This window comes from Myotis myotis, unplaced genomic scaffold, assembly GCF_014108235.1.
Source record: "Myotis myotis isolate mMyoMyo1 unplaced genomic scaffold, mMyoMyo1.p scaffold_m19_p_9, whole genome shotgun sequence".
Classification (NCBI taxonomy): domain Eukaryota; kingdom Metazoa; phylum Chordata; class Mammalia; order Chiroptera; family Vespertilionidae; genus Myotis; species Myotis myotis.
Window position 1 is genome coordinate 9,403,374 of NW_023416401.1, and position 14,619 is coordinate 9,417,992.

At 43.4% G+C, this 14,619-nt stretch overlaps 1 protein-coding gene across 1 annotated transcript; it reads right to left on the minus strand.

Annotated features, from left to right (window-relative positions):
* Positions 1-3,631: 3,631 nt before the first annotated feature.
* LOC118663212 (mothers against decapentaplegic homolog 4-like) lies at positions 3,632-12,490 on the minus strand. The gene is made up of 4 exons (XM_036322658.1): positions 12,472-12,490; positions 11,275-11,458; positions 8,111-8,279; positions 3,632-4,447 (listed from the first exon to the last, which is right to left on the minus strand). Exons 1-4 carry the CDS (start codon positions 12,488-12,490, stop codon positions 4,385-4,387), a joined length of 435 nt encoding a protein of 144 aa, XP_036178551.1. The 3' UTR covers positions 3,632-4,384.
* Between the last annotated feature and the right edge of the window lie 2,129 nt (positions 12,491-14,619).

A 14,619-nucleotide genomic window follows, 5' to 3' on the forward strand; every position in this document is an offset into this window, starting at 1 on the left:
CCCTTCCCTGGGCTGGATTGACAGCCAGGCCGGTGCATGTCAAAGGTCAGGCAGCCCCAAACCCCGGGTTCCCGTTAAGGACCTGAGGGTGATGCGGGTGAGGACAGCTAACCTTCATTAGCCCCTTCCTATACACCAGGCACAGTGTCGTCCCCTTCACATACACCTGCCTCAGTGTATCCGCACATCAGCCCTGAGACGCTCCGTGTGCCGCCAGTGTTTCGGACACAGAAACGGACGCTTAAAGCAGCGGTAGAAGCTGCGGAAGGAGCACGAGGAGAAACCCCAGGTCCGAGGCCGCCTCCAGGTGCTGTCAGCTGCCAGCCTAGCTAGGAGGTCACCTGGATCTCCCCACGGAGATTGCTGGCGTTTTCCCCCTCCGGGGGGATTTCAGGTGACTCCCCTCCTGCCTGAGTGGTCCTATTTGTGGTCCTCACTGCACAGACTCGCTCTGACCGGCCCCTGTGAGCCCCTGAGCTGTCCTCCTTCCAGACGGAGGCTCCCGTTCCCAAAGGCTTTGTTCCCTCCAGAACCCTGCGACATGCCTGCCTGGAACTGACCTCTTAGAGAACCCAGCCGGCCAGGCCTTCTGCACCCCCACCGTCTCCCCGTGCGGAGAGCGAAGCCCCCGGCACACAGCCCAGGGTACACATTCCATTGTTACCAGGAAGAGGACAAGACCTGCGTTCCTGTCTTCTTGAAATAAAGATTTCCATCAGGAGATAAAGTGTAGCGAGGTAAGGAAGAACTTAGTGGGAGCAGCAAAACTATACTGAGGACGGTGAGACAAGGAAGGGCACAGAAGAAGCAACGGGAGAGCCCAGGCTGGGCTGCTTTGCTCACTGAGAAGTCAGAGAAAAGGGGGCCTTGGAGACAGGGCCAGGGGTCAGCCTGGGAGGAGCTGCCGCTGCCCATTGCTCCCCTGGTTGCAAGTCTCATGAGGTCCCTTAGGGAAAAGGGAGAGGAGTTGGCTTTTACCCCTGGGGGAGAGCTTGCCCTGGGTCCTTCATCCTGAGGCTATTTATCTCTCTCTCTTGCAGGTGGGAATCTTAGGGGAGGTCTCAGGGGAGGGTCTCAATAGAATATTCATCAGCTTCCCAGGTGTGCTCTCAGGGTCCTGGTCTCAACTGATTGGTCAGCACCCTGCACGGGGTCATTGATCAAAGACCCTCAGCTGGTCAGCACCCAGCACGGGGTCATTGATCAAAGACCCTCAGCTGGTCAGCACCCAGCACGGGGTCACTGATCAAAGACCCTCAGCTGGTCAGCACCAGGGCATGGAGTCACTAGTCAATGACCCTCAGCTGGTCAGCACCAGGGCACAGGGTCATTAGCCAATGACCCTCAGCTGGTCCTAACGCGGCCAAGGAGTCACATGTCTGGTTTTGCTGCTTCTCTGGGCCTGGAGCTGAAATACACTGAGGCCTAGACGTTATCTTTTGAGAGGAAAAGTCAGGGGCTGGAAACGCAGGACCAGCTACCTGCTAGGGGAGGAGAGGTTACCCTGGGGCGAAGTCCTTGTTTTCCCAGTCTTGCCCCTTGCTAGGCACCTGGGGCCTTCTGCCCTGGTGAGTTTCTGTACCCAGCCCATCGTCCTTGCTTGGCTCACGTCTGTCTGACTGCCTGTAACACCATATTGAAAGAATGAATGAACGGATGAATAAATGTATACATTTCCTAGAGCGGCTGTAACAAAGCACCACAAATAAGGCAACTAAATCAACAGAAACATTCCCTCAGTTCTGGAGGCCAGAAGTCTAAAAGCGAGGTGCCTGCAGGCCACGCTCCCTCGGAATCCTGCGGGGAGGAACTTTCCTGGTCCCTCCAGCGTCTGCTGGTCGCTGGGGATCTTAGCATCCTTGGCCTGTAGATGCATCACTTCCATCTCTGCCCCGCACCACCCCCTCCCGCTGCCCCCACCCCCACCCCGTCTTCACAGAACCCTTGCCCTGCATGTCAGCCTGTGTCTCTCTTCTCGTTAGGACACCAGTCACATTGCGTGAGGGCCTCCCTAGTGCCCTCATCACTCGAGTACATCTGCAGAGACCCTACTTCCGAGGAAGGTCATATTCACAGGAACCAGGGGTTGGGATTCAACATATCTTTTTTGGAGGACACAATTGAACCCATAACAACTGCCAAGGGCAACTTGCTTGTGGTCTGAGTTTCATTTACAACGAAGGCTCTCAGGGCTTGCTTTGTCCCTGCAAGCAAAAGGGCTACAGCTTTTAGGGGTGGTGCCGCCTTACACCCTGCAAGGATTTATTGTTTCACCCTTGATTCCTCTTCCTTTCGATGAGACCATCAGTGCTGCCTTTGTGGTCATGGTAATGACTGTGTGAACTCCCAGTTTCAGTGCCCGTGTTTCTCTCCCTTCTGGGCAATGAATGACAAGAAGCATTCTAATGTCTAAAGAAGTTAAACTGACCTCACATTCTTACTGAAGTTCGCAGTCCTCTGTGTGGTCCTTAAGCCTCGTTACAGTCCAGCCCCAGCCTCCTTTCCTGCTTTTACATACTTGTCTGGCTCTTAGCAGAACAAGCAAGACAGGTGGCAAGGCCTTAAAGACAGACTTCTTTGCAAATATTTTCCACAAGTGACTACCCAGATTTCATGTTCCATTAAACATGAAAACCTTCCTTAAAGTAGAAAAGGAGGCACTAGATTATATCATAGCATGCTTATGGCTCTAGTCAAATAACCTGGGTTTTTAAAAATATGTCATTCTGAAACTCCTCTCACTCCTATTCCTCATTCACAGTAAAATGGGCCTAAAGTCAATTGCTGGAAGCTACCCATTGTCTACACCTGTGGTCAGCAAACTGCTGCTCGCAAGCCACATGCGGCTCTTTGGCCCCTTGAGTGTGGCTCTTCCTAAACCTTAGGAGTACCCTAATTAAGTTAATAACAATGTACCTACCTATATAGTTTAAGTTTAAAAAATTTGGCTCTCAAAAGAAATTTGAATCGTTGTCCTGTTGATATTTGGCTCTGTTGACTAATGAGTTTGCCGACCACTGCTCTATACAAAGTCACCGCCAATTGACCTGATCATTGATGGCAAAGGGCTTAGAAAAACCAAAAGGTATAAAAAGTCTGCAGTCTTGCCCCAAGATACAAAAACTGAATTTTAAACAATGTCATAGCATACATGATTTAAAGAGTATATGAAAAAGAAGTCACATCAAATCAAGTACAAAAATATCCAAACTGCCTATTATAAGCTGTAATGTTTCCATTAGTCCGCACAGATCTGACAGAGAACTTAGCAGTTTCCCAAATGCGCATCATTTACTCTTAAGCACTGCCACCTTTGCAGAATGGAGAACTGGAGGAGTGACACTGCTTTTAGTGTTTTTAAAAATACAAAACCCTTCCCTATGAATTAATGAAGGAAAGAAATGGCTCTTCCAGGCTTCTTGATAACCAACCCTGTGCCTGGAAATATAGACTACATCTACTGCTTAACAGGGAAAAGTTATACTACTCGAGAAATCGTTCTCCAACTGGGATAACCACTGAACTTGTAAATGGTATTTCTTTGTCTGATAATTTTAAGGAATTCTCAGTATTCACAGAGATTAGTGTTTTGCCTTGGTGAAAAGAAAATGAAGTCGCAAGACAATCTGAATTGAAATCATCTTCACTAGTTTAACTTGCAGAAAATATATTTTGGATTAAAGATTATAATACATTACTGTCTTATTTTTTAAACACAGAGTAAAGTTGCTCTTGGTAACATTAACTCACCCACATGGCACAATATTTTGGAGTAAAGTCTGCTCAACAATAACAACGTACACACAAAGTAACAGGTGAATTAACTTTGAGAACGTCTCTGCCTTTAAAATCAGCAATATTGAGTTTACTCTTTAGAATAGCACATATACCAATGTTCTGCATAGAAAAATGTCTAAGACATTTTAAAGGGCTAAATTTTCCAGGATTGGAATGATTCCTTCATACATAACTGGTGCAGTAAATTTAATAAGAATGTGTTTTTCCTGACCTTCAAGTTCTGAGCCATGCCTGAAAAGTTCTAAATGGGGGCGGGGGGGAGGGGGGGTTAATCCAGTTTCTGTCTGCTAGGAGCAAGGCAGCAAAACATGTGTTCAACCCTTCATGAAAAGATAAAGCAGAACGAAAGTGATATATATCTTCAGATTATAAACAGGATTGTATGTTACAGTCCATCATCCTGACAATGAATGTTAAGGGCTCCAACAGTAAAGGTTTCAGTCTAAAGGTTGTGGGTCGGCAATAGGCATGGTGTGAAGTACTTCATCTAGGAGCTGAAGGGCCCGGTGTAAGTGAATCTCAATCCAGCAAGGCGTCTCCTTGATGCTCAGAATTGGGCGATCTGATCCCCAGCCTTTCACAAAGCTCATCCTGAGGATGCATAAGCGACGAAGGTCATCAACCCCGATCCCAGCAGCAGCTGACAAACCTAACAGAAAAGATTGGAAAGACATCAGGAGGACAGGCTGATCTCTTCCATTCTCCCTACATCTTAAATTAATGACGTGACAGCTCTCTTTAATTCACTCTCCCCAGCATATAATTCTCTGTCCAAGTGCCAAGAAGTACAGACCTAAATGTTATCAACAGAGACTGAAAACTTTTGGTTAAGACAATTTGCATTCTACCTGGGTCATCTGCCTACCACCAATTATAAAGTAAATTACTGCAACCTACCCACGCCCGACCAATTTTTCTCTTTAGGAATGGAGGTGAAGGGAAAAGAAGCAACTTGATTTTAAGGGGTAGTGCCATGTCCACAGGATGGGTCATGCAAACTTCCTGTCTATCTAAACAGCTCAGTTCAGAGTAAGACATGACTAATAATGAAACAGTTAAGAGTCTTGGTTCCATTAAAGCTTCTTGGAAGCCCCCGACGATGTCTCTCCATTGCACAATGTAACAGAGAATATGCAGCCACTCTATTAGGGCATGAGAATGAGAACTTTACTATTCTTCAGTAAAAGCATGTTGTTTATAACATCAAAACTGGCAAATTAAAGGCTTAGGTGCCCGAATTTTTTTTAAAAAATCAAATTCTGTAAATGGATATGCCTTATCTCTCTAAATTGTAAACTCCTGAACATCAGTCGCAATGGCGACTCTGTATCTAATTTTCCAGTCAGAACATGTAGCCCTGGCTGGTTTGGTTCAGTGGATAGAGCGCCGGCCTGTGGACTGAAGGGTCCTAGATGGGTTCGATTTTGGTCAGGGGCACGTACCTCAGGTGCAGGCTCCTCCCTGGCGCAGGCCCTGGTTGGGGCTCTTACAGGAGGCAACCAATCAATGTGTTTCTCTCACATTGATATTTCTCTCTGTCTTTCCCTCACTCTTCCAGTCAGGATGGAGGAGTAAGGTATGCATGACCACCTTCTCTCTCTGCTCCATTTACATGCAAAAGACAGAAAAACTATTAAAAGTTGATAAGCTCACCTGGCTGGTGTGGCCCAGTGGTTGTCAACTATGAACCTGGAGGTCACGGTTTGACAGGGCACATGCCCGGGTTCCGCGCTCAATCCCCAGTGTGGGGCAGGGGAGTGAAGGAGGCAGCTGATCAATGACTCTCTCATCATGGATGTTTCTATCTCTCCCTCTCCCTTCCTCTCTGAAATAAAAATATATTTATAAAAATTGATATCCTCCAAGCCAGTCATATAATTCCTGTGGATATACCAGCAGGTGGCAATAGCCAAAACAATCCTGAAAAAGAACGAAGCTAGAGAATTCACACTTCCCAATTTCAAACCTTGCTGCAAAGCTACAGTAATCAAGGCAGAATAGTACTGTCATAAGGATACATACACAGATCAATGAAATACAATTGATAGCCTAGAAATAAGCCTTTACATTTAAAGTCAACTTAATTTCAACAGGGGTATCAAGATAATTTGATAAGGGAATCAGTCTTTTGGACAAATGGTTGTTGAAACAACTGAATATTCTCATGCAGAAGAATGAAGCTGGATCAACATCCTTAAACTATGCACAAAAATTCACTAAAAACGTGTAATAGGCCTAAATTTAGAGCCAGAACTATAAAACCCTTAGGACAACCCACAGGAGTAATACATTTTCAGGACCTTGGAGTAGTCAATGGTTTCTTAGATATGACACCAAAAACACACTCATTCAAAGAATAGATAAACTCAAAGATATCAAAATGAACAACTTTGATGTGGGTTGCAAATCATATCAAGAAAACGAAAGATAAGCTAAAGAACAAAAGAAAATATTTTCAAATTATATATCTGACAAGGGACTGATACCCAGAATATACAAACAACTCTTACAACTCAATAATAAAAAGACAACCTAATCTAAAAAATGGACAAACGATCTAAATAGACATTTCTCCAAACAAGACAGACAAATGACCAATAAGCACATGAAGAGATATTCAACATTATTAGCTATTAGGGAAATGCAAATCAAAAGCACCATGAGATACCACTTCACATCCACTAGGAAGGCTAAATAAAAAGGATACCAACAAGTGTTGATGAGCATATAGAGAACGGAAACCCTCATATATATATTGCTGGCGGAAATGTAAACGGCATTGCCACTTTTAAAAACAGTCTGCAGTCCCTCAAAAAGTTAAGTATAGAGTTACCTATGATCCTGCAATTCCACTCCTACTTATATATCCAAGAAAATGAAAACGCACATCTACCTAAAAACGCCAATATGAATGTTCATAGCAGCATTATGCCTAGTAGCCAAAAAGTGGAAACAACCCATAGTCCACCAAATGATGATGGATAAATCCACAGTGGACAGCAGGTACTCAGGGTACCAGGACCTCAAACAGTAGGTGCAGAGGACGGAAATTTAGCTTCTTCGAATAAAATGCAGAGAGACAATAGCCAGGCTCTCTGAGGTCTATAAATGGGCATCTGCCCATGAATCAAGTGCTGGTGAAACACCTTACAGCTAATTCAGAAATGCACTTAGGCATGAAGTCTTGCCCAGGGCAGAGGTAAGCATCAGAAAGACCTCTGACACAGGGCTTAGGCCCTGAGCAGACCCAGGGGACTGGAACTCAACTTCCTCAAGGGACGCAATTCCTCTCCCTTCTAAATATACAAGTAGGCTCTGACACGTGGACCCCCGGGTGCCAGGCTAAGGCAGAATTGCTCCAAAGGGAGAAACCATGACAGGAAGTAAACACAAAAAATAAGCCCTAGCCAGCATGGCTCAGCTGGATGAGCGACATCCTGTGTCCTGGAGGGGCGTGGGTTCGATTCCTGTTAGGGTAACTGCGGAAGGCAGCTGATTTCTGTTTCTCTCTCACATCAATGCTTCTTTCTCTCTCCCTTCCTCTCTCTCTAAAATCATATATATATATTTATATATATATATATATATATATATATATATATATATATATATAGTGTGGAGAGAGAGAGAGGGCTATCTAATTACAATATTTCTTTTTTTAAAATATATTTTATTGATTTTTTTACAGAGAGGAAGGGAGAGGGATAGAGTGTTAGAAACATCGATGAGGGAGAAACATCGATCAGCTGCCTCCTACACACCCCCCACTGGGGAAGTGCCTGCAACCAAGGTACATGCCCTTGACCGGAATCAAACCTCGGACCCTTCAGGCCACAGGCCGACACTCTATCCACTGAGCCACACCGGTTAGGGCTACAATATTTCTTTTTCAAACAGTGTTTGTCATCAAAGTAAAATGAATTGAATATGTAATAATTAATAAAAAATACCTTAGGCTTAATTTGATTGAGTAATTAGAATTTCCTTTCATAAAATCCTAAAGATTGGCTATGAACATTTTACAGATTTATAACAAAGGAAGATGCTTGTGATTTCACTCAATATTTTCAAGAACCTGTGTTAGTCTAAAACATTTAACAAATTTGCTACTAAAATAATAGGGCATGAATGTAATCACAAAACGAGGTAACCAGCCGTGTCAGTAAATGCCCCCAAGGAAATGTGTTTAACAAACAACATAATTTCTGGGATTTAATACATGAAAGGACATTTTTCTTCTCCTCCCCCCTCCATCTCAATTCTCTAAACAAATAGAGCCTTCCAAGTCTGAGATAGGAGAACATCCACTAACCTTAACATACATTTTGGGGCAGATCTTATGAACACCTATTCCGCGCATATGCCCAGTTTTTCTGTCCAAGTAGTAACTCTGTACAAAGACTGCCTGGTCACTGAGGCACCTGACCCAGACATCACCTTCACCTTTACATTCCAACTGCACACCTTTGCCTATGCACAACCTTAGGAAGAAAAAGGGAATTACATTTTATTTTGATAAGTATTAAAAAATATGTATTAGTTCAGATGACATACCATACTCAATATTAAAAAATGTAAAAAGAATAAATAACTTCATATAACTCCATAACCAAAAGATTGCCATTGTATATTTTGTATATTTCCTTCTTTTTAAAATATCTCATACTATATAATAAAAGCGCAATATGCTAAGTGTCCGACCGTTCATTCAACCGTTCCACCAGTTGCTACGATGTGCACTGACCACCAGGGGATAGACATTCTGACCAGTAGGTTAGCTTGCTGCTGGAGTCCGGCCTATTGGGACTGGGTGAGATGGGCCGGACATGCCCTGGAGCCCTCCCGCGGTCCTTCCTCGGCCAGCCAACTTCCCGCGGTCCCTCCCTGACCGGCAGACCCCCACCAGCCCCAATCAGGACTGGGAGAGATGGCCCCAGTCGGCCCCAATCACCTACCAGGCCGAGGGACCCCACTGGTGCACGAATTCATGCACTGGGCCTTTAGTTCATATATAATAATGATGGGCATCTATGTATATATATAAAAGGCTAAGCAATCATCCGACTAGCTGACCGGCTAGTTGGTATGACATACACTGACCACCAGGGGCCAGATGCTCAACGCAAGAGCTGCCGAGCTGCGGTGACTTGGCAGTGGTGGTTTTTGGGTGATGCACCCTGGAACCAGAGAGGAGGGAGCCCAATTCCTCACAGGGCCACGCAATTCCACCTTTGGCCGTGGGTTATGTTGTTGCTGGGGCACTGTCGGCCCCGAATCTGGTTTACTGCTGAGCTGTGGTGACCGCAGACACCCTTTGAGTTGAGCACTGCCCCAGGTGCGGCCGGCCAGGGAAGGACCGCAGAAAGTTGGCTCCAGGGCGTGTCTAGCTGTCTCACCCAGTCCCACCCCACCAGCCACCTTCTAATTAATTTCTTTCAATGTGCATGAATCCATGCACCAGGCCACTAGTATACATAATATAGTGCTTAGTTACTATGTGTCAGAAACATTTAACATAAATTCTCACTGAACCCTCAATTCAATGAGCTAACTATTATTATTCCCACTTTATAAATGATTAAACTAAGGCTTATAGCTACACTGTCCAAACTGATAGCCACTAGCTACAAGTGGCTATTTAAAATAATTTGAAAATTAAGCTAATCACATGACTACATTTTAAGTGCTCAAAGTTACACATGGCTAGTGGCTACAGCACTGGACAGCACAGATACAAACCATTCCCTTCATCACAGACGTTTCTATTACACAGCACTGGCTTAGGGACCAGGTGATTTACCAAAGACACACAGCTAAGTGATAGAGCCAAGATTATGTATTTACACACACACATTTTCTTAGAGTTGAGATTACAAAGTACCTAACACTGTGTATGTTTTCCTATAATATTTCATCTTAAGCATTTACATGTGATTATATAAACATTTTATTAACATTTTAATGACTACATAAAAATAAAAGTTTATCAAAATGTACTCAACCACTTCCCTTTCATTGTTCCCCAACATTATAAATAACACTTGCAGACCCATGTCTTCATTTTAAATTATTTCCTTTCAATAGGTGTGTAGAATACATGATTGGAGGATACGAAAATTAGTTTTTAAATTGGATTCCAAAAGGTCTTATTACTATTCAAAACAGGAACCTCACTTACCAACAAAAGAATCTTAAAGATGTTGTGGCACAATGAAATATTAAGCAGCAACAAAAAGAATAAAACCTTGTCATTTCGACAACATGGGTATTATGCTAAGTAAAATGAGTGAGGCAGAGAAAGACAAATATCGTATGGTTTCATTTATATGAGGAATCAAAAAACAAAACAAAATAAAAACAGGCTCATAGAAACAGACCAACAGAATAGTTACCAGAAAGGAGGTGGTGGGGGGATGGGTGAAAAGAGAAAGGGGAATACTATACAATAAAAGCCTAATATGTTAAGTGTCCAGTCGTCTGGTTGTCTGTTCAACCAATCAAAGTGTAACGTGCTAATGATATGCTAAGGCCACTCAACTGCATGCTATGACATGCACTGACCACAAGGAGGCAGATGCTCTGACTGGCAGGTTAGCTTGCTGCTGGGGTCCAGCCGATTGGGACTGAGCAAGATGGGCCGGACACACACTGGAGCCCTTCCACAGTCCCTCCCCAGCTGGTCAACCTCCCGCATCCCTCCCCGGCCCTGATCATGCATCAGTGGGGTCCCTCAGCCTGGCTTGCACCCTCTCGCAATCCAGGACCCTCAGGTGATGTTGGAGAGCCGGTTTCGGCCCAATCCCACAGACCAGGCCGAGGAACCCCACTGGTGCACGAATTTGTGCACCAGGCCTCTAGTCTCTATATAAAAGGCCTAAGTGACCGTTACAACCGAACAACTGGAATGACAGGTTGACCAGTTGCTATAATGCACACTCAAAGCAGGAGCTGCCCCCTTGTGGTCAGTGTGCTCCCACAGCCAACCTCCCGCAGCCCTTCCCCCCCTGCCGGCCAACCTCCCGGGATCCCTCCCCACAGCCGGCCAGCACCCTGATAGGCCTCGATCGCCAGCCAGGCTGCAGGACCCCACCCATGCACGAATTCATGCAGTGGGCCTCTAGTTTAGTTAATAATATTGTGATGTTTAACATGATTGATTACTAGAATTAGTGGGGCGGTCACACTGTAAGGTATAAAAATGTCGAGTCACTATACTGTACACTTGAAACTAATATAACCAAGATTGTATACCAACTTTACATAAATTTAAAAAATAAATTTTTAAAAAAATCATTTTTTTCATATTTTAAATAACAAACATCTACAATACAAGTGGAATGCTTACTGATTCTGAATTTTCAAGATGACATTTATTCTTTTTTCCTAGTGAAACACACATTATCTACACTGAGAAATATAATTGACTAAAAGGCAATGTAGTGTACTCAACTTTTAAAATACCTATATAATCAATACCTTGCCCTCTCAATGGCTTCTGTCCTGTGGACATTGGAGAGTTGACCCAAGCAAAAGCGATCTCCTCCAGAAGGGTCCACATATCCATCAACAGTAACAATAGGGCAGCTTGACGGAACCTTAAATGTCTCTCCTACTTGAACATCCATTTCAAAGTAAGCGATGGAACACCAATACTCAGGAGCTAGAGGAGACAAATGGGAGCAAACGTCACTCCATAAGGCAAAGCTTTTCCTAAAATAAAGGCTGAAGGGACAGAAGAGGAATCTGAAAAGCACCCAAAAGAATTTGGTAAAATGACGATGCTTTAAATATCTAGGCTTTTCCTGTCTTCTATTTTTCAGCTCAGTGCCTAGCATTCTTGAAACTCTAGTCGTTTTTAAAATCTGGAATTCGGTTCTTACCTCAAAACACTCAGTCAACTGAGAATTCAAAGGACAAAAGTAATCAGGACAGAAAATAAATTATTTTACCATGGTATTTCATTTCACTGCACATATTTCTTTCATTTTTAAAATTGATTTTGAGAGAGAGAGACTAATTTGTTGCTCCTCTTATATTTATGCATTCATTGGTTGATTCTTGCATGTGCCCTGACAGGGGATCGAGCCTGCAATCCTGGCGAATCAGGACAATGATCTAACCGCTAAAGCAGACTAAACTTTTCTTTGTCTAAACACACTGACTTAAAGACATATTCCAGGGAATATTATCAAAAACATCAATCCATAGCATATTTTTCTAGTTCCCTAATTGAGTGTAAGGACCCAAGCTAGTGAGCCATTCATTCAGACCAGAGTCAAGGTTAATTACACTCTAACTAGACAGCTGCCATGAGCGGGAATTCTCAATTGTCTCTTGGCTGAAAGGTCATTTGTTGTATCTCTTGGTGAAGTCAAGTCATGTTAACTACTACGATTTTAACGCTGAAGATGGATTTAGTGTATTCATTTGAACAACAACAAATGATTTAAAATAATTGTGAATGATTAGAGGAAAAAGGAGGCACTACTTGGTTGGGTTTGTAAAGTTTTCTGCTGATTAACCAATTACTTATATGCACATCAATGTGCTCTTTATGAACTCTGATTGGACTAGAACCGTGGTCGGCAAACCGTGGCTCGCGAGCCACATGTGACTCTTAGGCCCCTTGAGTGTGGCTCTTCCACAAAATACCACGTGTGGATGCGCCCGTACAGTGCAATTGAAACTTCATGGCCCATGCGCAGAAGTCGGTATTTTGTGGAAGAGCCACAGGGGCCAAAGAGCCGCATGTGGCTCGTGAGCTGTGGTTTGCTGAGCCACAGTTTGCCGACAACTGGACTAGAACTAGAAGCAATAAAACCTTTAGCAATCTGAAAAGATAGAAAAATAGATCTTTTTAACCCCCTTTCAAAAAAATCTTAAAATGAAGTATAACTGAGGCTTAAAATACATTTTTTAAAAACCTTGTATTCTATGTATCTAAGTGATTTTTAAAATGTTGTCAAGAAAGAAAATACTTTCCAATGAAGAATTAATAAAACAGACCATGAAGATACAAAAAATCAAAATTTCAAATGTTTTTCCAAACAGATCAAATCAACTAATCATGAATACAAACATTCCTTTAAATTTTGTATTATCATTACAACGTGAAAACTAGTGACATAAAGGGCCTTATTAAAAATCCCATTTTGAAATATTTATGAAGTTATTCCTTAGAGTAAAAGTCTTCAGTAAAGACATCACATTCTGCTCTGAACCAGAAGCTTCAGCAGACACCTGGCAGGGATGCTGCGTGAAGCTAAACTAGAGGTTCTCAAAGCCAACAGACCAAGCACCCATGCTCTGGCAGCTAAAGCCAGTAACAGCCCTGAAAAGAGGTCTTTACACAACGAGTCCAAAAAGTAAATTTCGTTACAAACAATGCCCTGAAGTCAGGAATGTTTACAACGATGATTAACAAAACGAGGTGCAAATACATGCCTTTCCTAGTTCACACTGAAGAACACTATCCAGAAGGAAAGCTCCATCGTGAGCAACGCTTTTCATGAGAGTCAGTTCAGGGTGGGGAAAAGGAGTTGTAAAATCTTCTTGTTTAAATAAAAAAGCATACTGTTATCATGAACTGCAATATCTGTACTTGCACTTAAACGTATTTTATTATTTTCCAGTCACCAAGGGTTTTTTGTTTGTTTCCCTATTATTTCACACACCACACAACAAGGATGGTTACATGAAGCTACACTCGGAAAAGCTGGCCCGCTCGGCTAGGAAGAAGAGATGTACCACAAACCAGGAATGAAAAATGACCATCCATCGTGAAGAGGGCATGAGGCCTAAGAAAGCAGGAGGAAGGTGGTTCGTGCCTGTGAGGACAGAGAGGGCCAGAGGTCATCTAAATGGGTTCCAGGGAACTTGGCAGTGCTGGGATACCGCACACCATGTGAGAGCTTTTCTATCCCCCTCCAAATTTGCTAACCAGATGAGAGGGAACATTCTTACTTTTAAAACAGGAGCAGGTCCTAAGAATTCATTAAGTTCATTAGTCATTTCTAGATCTCTCTTTGCTTTTTTTTGCTTTTCCTTAATTGATTTTTTTACAGAGAGGAAGGGAGAGCGATAGAGAATTAGAAACATCGATGAGAGAGAAACATCGATCAGCTGCCTCCTGCACACCCCCTACTGGGGATGTGCCCGCAACCAAGGTATATGCTCTTGACTGGAATCGAACCTGGGGCCCCCCAGTCCCCAGGCCGACGCTCTATCCACTGAGCCAAACCGGTTAGGGCTCTCTTTGCTCTTTTGCTCCAAGAATCAAGCGTCATGTAAGTCACTGGCCTACAGCTTCACCAAGTTACCATCACCACGGGCTGAAGTCACTCAGTCAGAGAGCACTTTCTTAATGCCCCAACACCTTTCAAAGGCAGTGGGGCTGTTCTCTGCCTACTGTGCGGACCCTTGTTCCCAAAGTAGTGAAGTTGGGTGCTCATCACTGGCCAGAGAAAAGGTTGTAAAAGGCTGAGTTAACAACATGAAACTTTTTTTTACAATATAAGAACTTAGCTAAATATGCTTTGTAATGGGGAAACATAAAGCACAGTTTTGTCAAACAAATGCTGTTCAATTATAATGGAAAATCTACATCTCCAAGGCATTATCTCTAATTTCTGAAATCAAGTCTTTCAAGAAAATTTTTTTAAAAAATATATTTTATTGACTTTTTACAGAGAGGAAGGGAGAGGGATAGAGAGTTAGAAACATCGATGAAAGAGAAACATCGATCAGCTGCCTCCTGCACACCCCCCACTGGGGATGTGCCCGCAACCAAGGTACATGCCCTTGACCGGAATCGAACCTGGG

What these genes read in the sequence shown, in the direction of transcription:
- LOC118663212 (XM_036322658.1), bottom strand. An exon ending in GAAGCCATTGAGAGGGCAAG is followed by an intron (nt 8,280 to 11,274) that starts GTATTGATTATA and finishes TTTCTTCCTAAG; the next exon opens with GTTGTGCATAGGCAAAGGTG. An exon ending in GCCCCAAAATGTATGTTAAG is followed by an intron (nt 4,448 to 8,110) that starts GTTAGTGGATGT and finishes CTTTTCTGTTAG; the next exon opens with GTTTGTCAGCTGCTGCTGGG.